The 1,189-nt window shown below is 44.4% G+C and overlaps 1 protein-coding gene across 3 annotated transcripts in view; it reads left to right on the top strand.

Moving 5' to 3' along the window:
• Positions 1-6: 6 nt before the first annotated feature.
• vegfab (vascular endothelial growth factor Ab) overlaps positions 7-1,189 on the top strand; it is a 17,514-nt gene continuing 16,331 nt past the window's right edge. For all 3 annotated transcript variants that reach the window (XM_017302317.1, XM_008398032.2, XM_008398031.2), the window contains exon 1: positions 7-189. In XM_017302317.1, the coding sequence (XP_017157806.1) occupies positions 136-189 (54 nt within the window). In that variant the 5' untranslated portion in view covers positions 7-135. The remainder of the gene's footprint in view (positions 190-1,189) is intronic.

Genomic DNA, 1,189 nt, shown 5'->3' with positions numbered 1-1,189 from the left:
TTATTATTATTATTATTATTTTTCCTCCTAAAGAAAGTTTTTTTTGCTTGATAACAACCAGCCGCATCGGCTGCTGAAAAGTTTTGGAAACCTTCGCTCAGCCCTTGCTTTATTTTGGACTGGATTTCCAACACCATGAACTTTATTGACAGTTTGACTCTATTATTTTTGACGCTGTCAGCTGTCAAGGTGAGTGTGTGCTTTTCCTAATGGAAGGAGTGGAAAATACATGCACTAGTCATTGCTCATTAATGTGTTGCTTTGCCCTTGTCTTTCGTCTGTCTAGGTCATCGTTCATGTTTAAACAAGCCGAAATGTTTTGTGGGAGCTTTAACAGTCATTACAAAGCTGACACTGTATAAACCAACCCCAATTACTCGTGGGTGGCTCTGATAATTCTTTTCTTGAATCCACTACAAATGCTGCCTAGACGAATTTTGTTTTTATTTTTATTTTAAGATTATGTTGTGAAGTTTGACGAGGGGTATTGTAGGCCGGCTCCAAAACCACCTTGAAGATATTATTACGCTTTAAAGGCGCAGTGGCTCTATTCTGAATCAGGAGCAGGTTCACTCCCGGTGGCGGCTTTCAGAGTGAGGCAGACGCGGAGAGAAGCTTTCTATATAATCATTAAGCAAGTGAGCAAAGGTTTCAAGGTGAAAAGGAAATGGGGTGGGGGGGGAAGCTGGACATGGGGGGTTGCGCGTTTTCTCCGCTCCTTGATTAGGTTTTAAAAGATAATTTGCGGCGGCTTCCTCTGATTTCCTTTCTCTGAATATTCCGGATTTCGCTCCAGAGTCTTGGAAAGACTCCGACTAATACGTATGGCCGAACTGCTAATTTATCAACCGGCATTTCGTCACTCAGTTAAAGGGTCAATGTTCGCAGCTTGACACCCTAATACAGTAAATGTGGGTGTTTAAAGGGGAAGGTTGGGGGGTGACGATGTTGGAATTGGGGGGACTCTCTCTTTCTCTCTCAGCCCACAAGGTTGGATCCTCTCACGCCACCAGAAAGGGGGCGGAGCCTGCATGCTCACAAGCCGTTTCTCTTTTTTTCCCCCTACACTTTTCATTAATGAATTGAATCTCATTGAGCGCATGCCGGTTGAACAGGAGCAGCTTCTCGTGCAATGTTGGCGAGGTATTGCGCGAGATGAACGGGCGTTTTCTATGTGATCGAGGGGGGC

Source organism: Poecilia reticulata, linkage group LG21 (genome assembly GCF_000633615.1).
Source record: "Poecilia reticulata strain Guanapo linkage group LG21, Guppy_female_1.0+MT, whole genome shotgun sequence".
NCBI lineage: Eukaryota > Metazoa > Chordata > Actinopteri > Cyprinodontiformes > Poeciliidae > Poecilia > Poecilia reticulata.
Note: the sequence above shows the minus strand (reverse complement) of the source record. Positions and strands in the feature narration are given on the sequence as shown.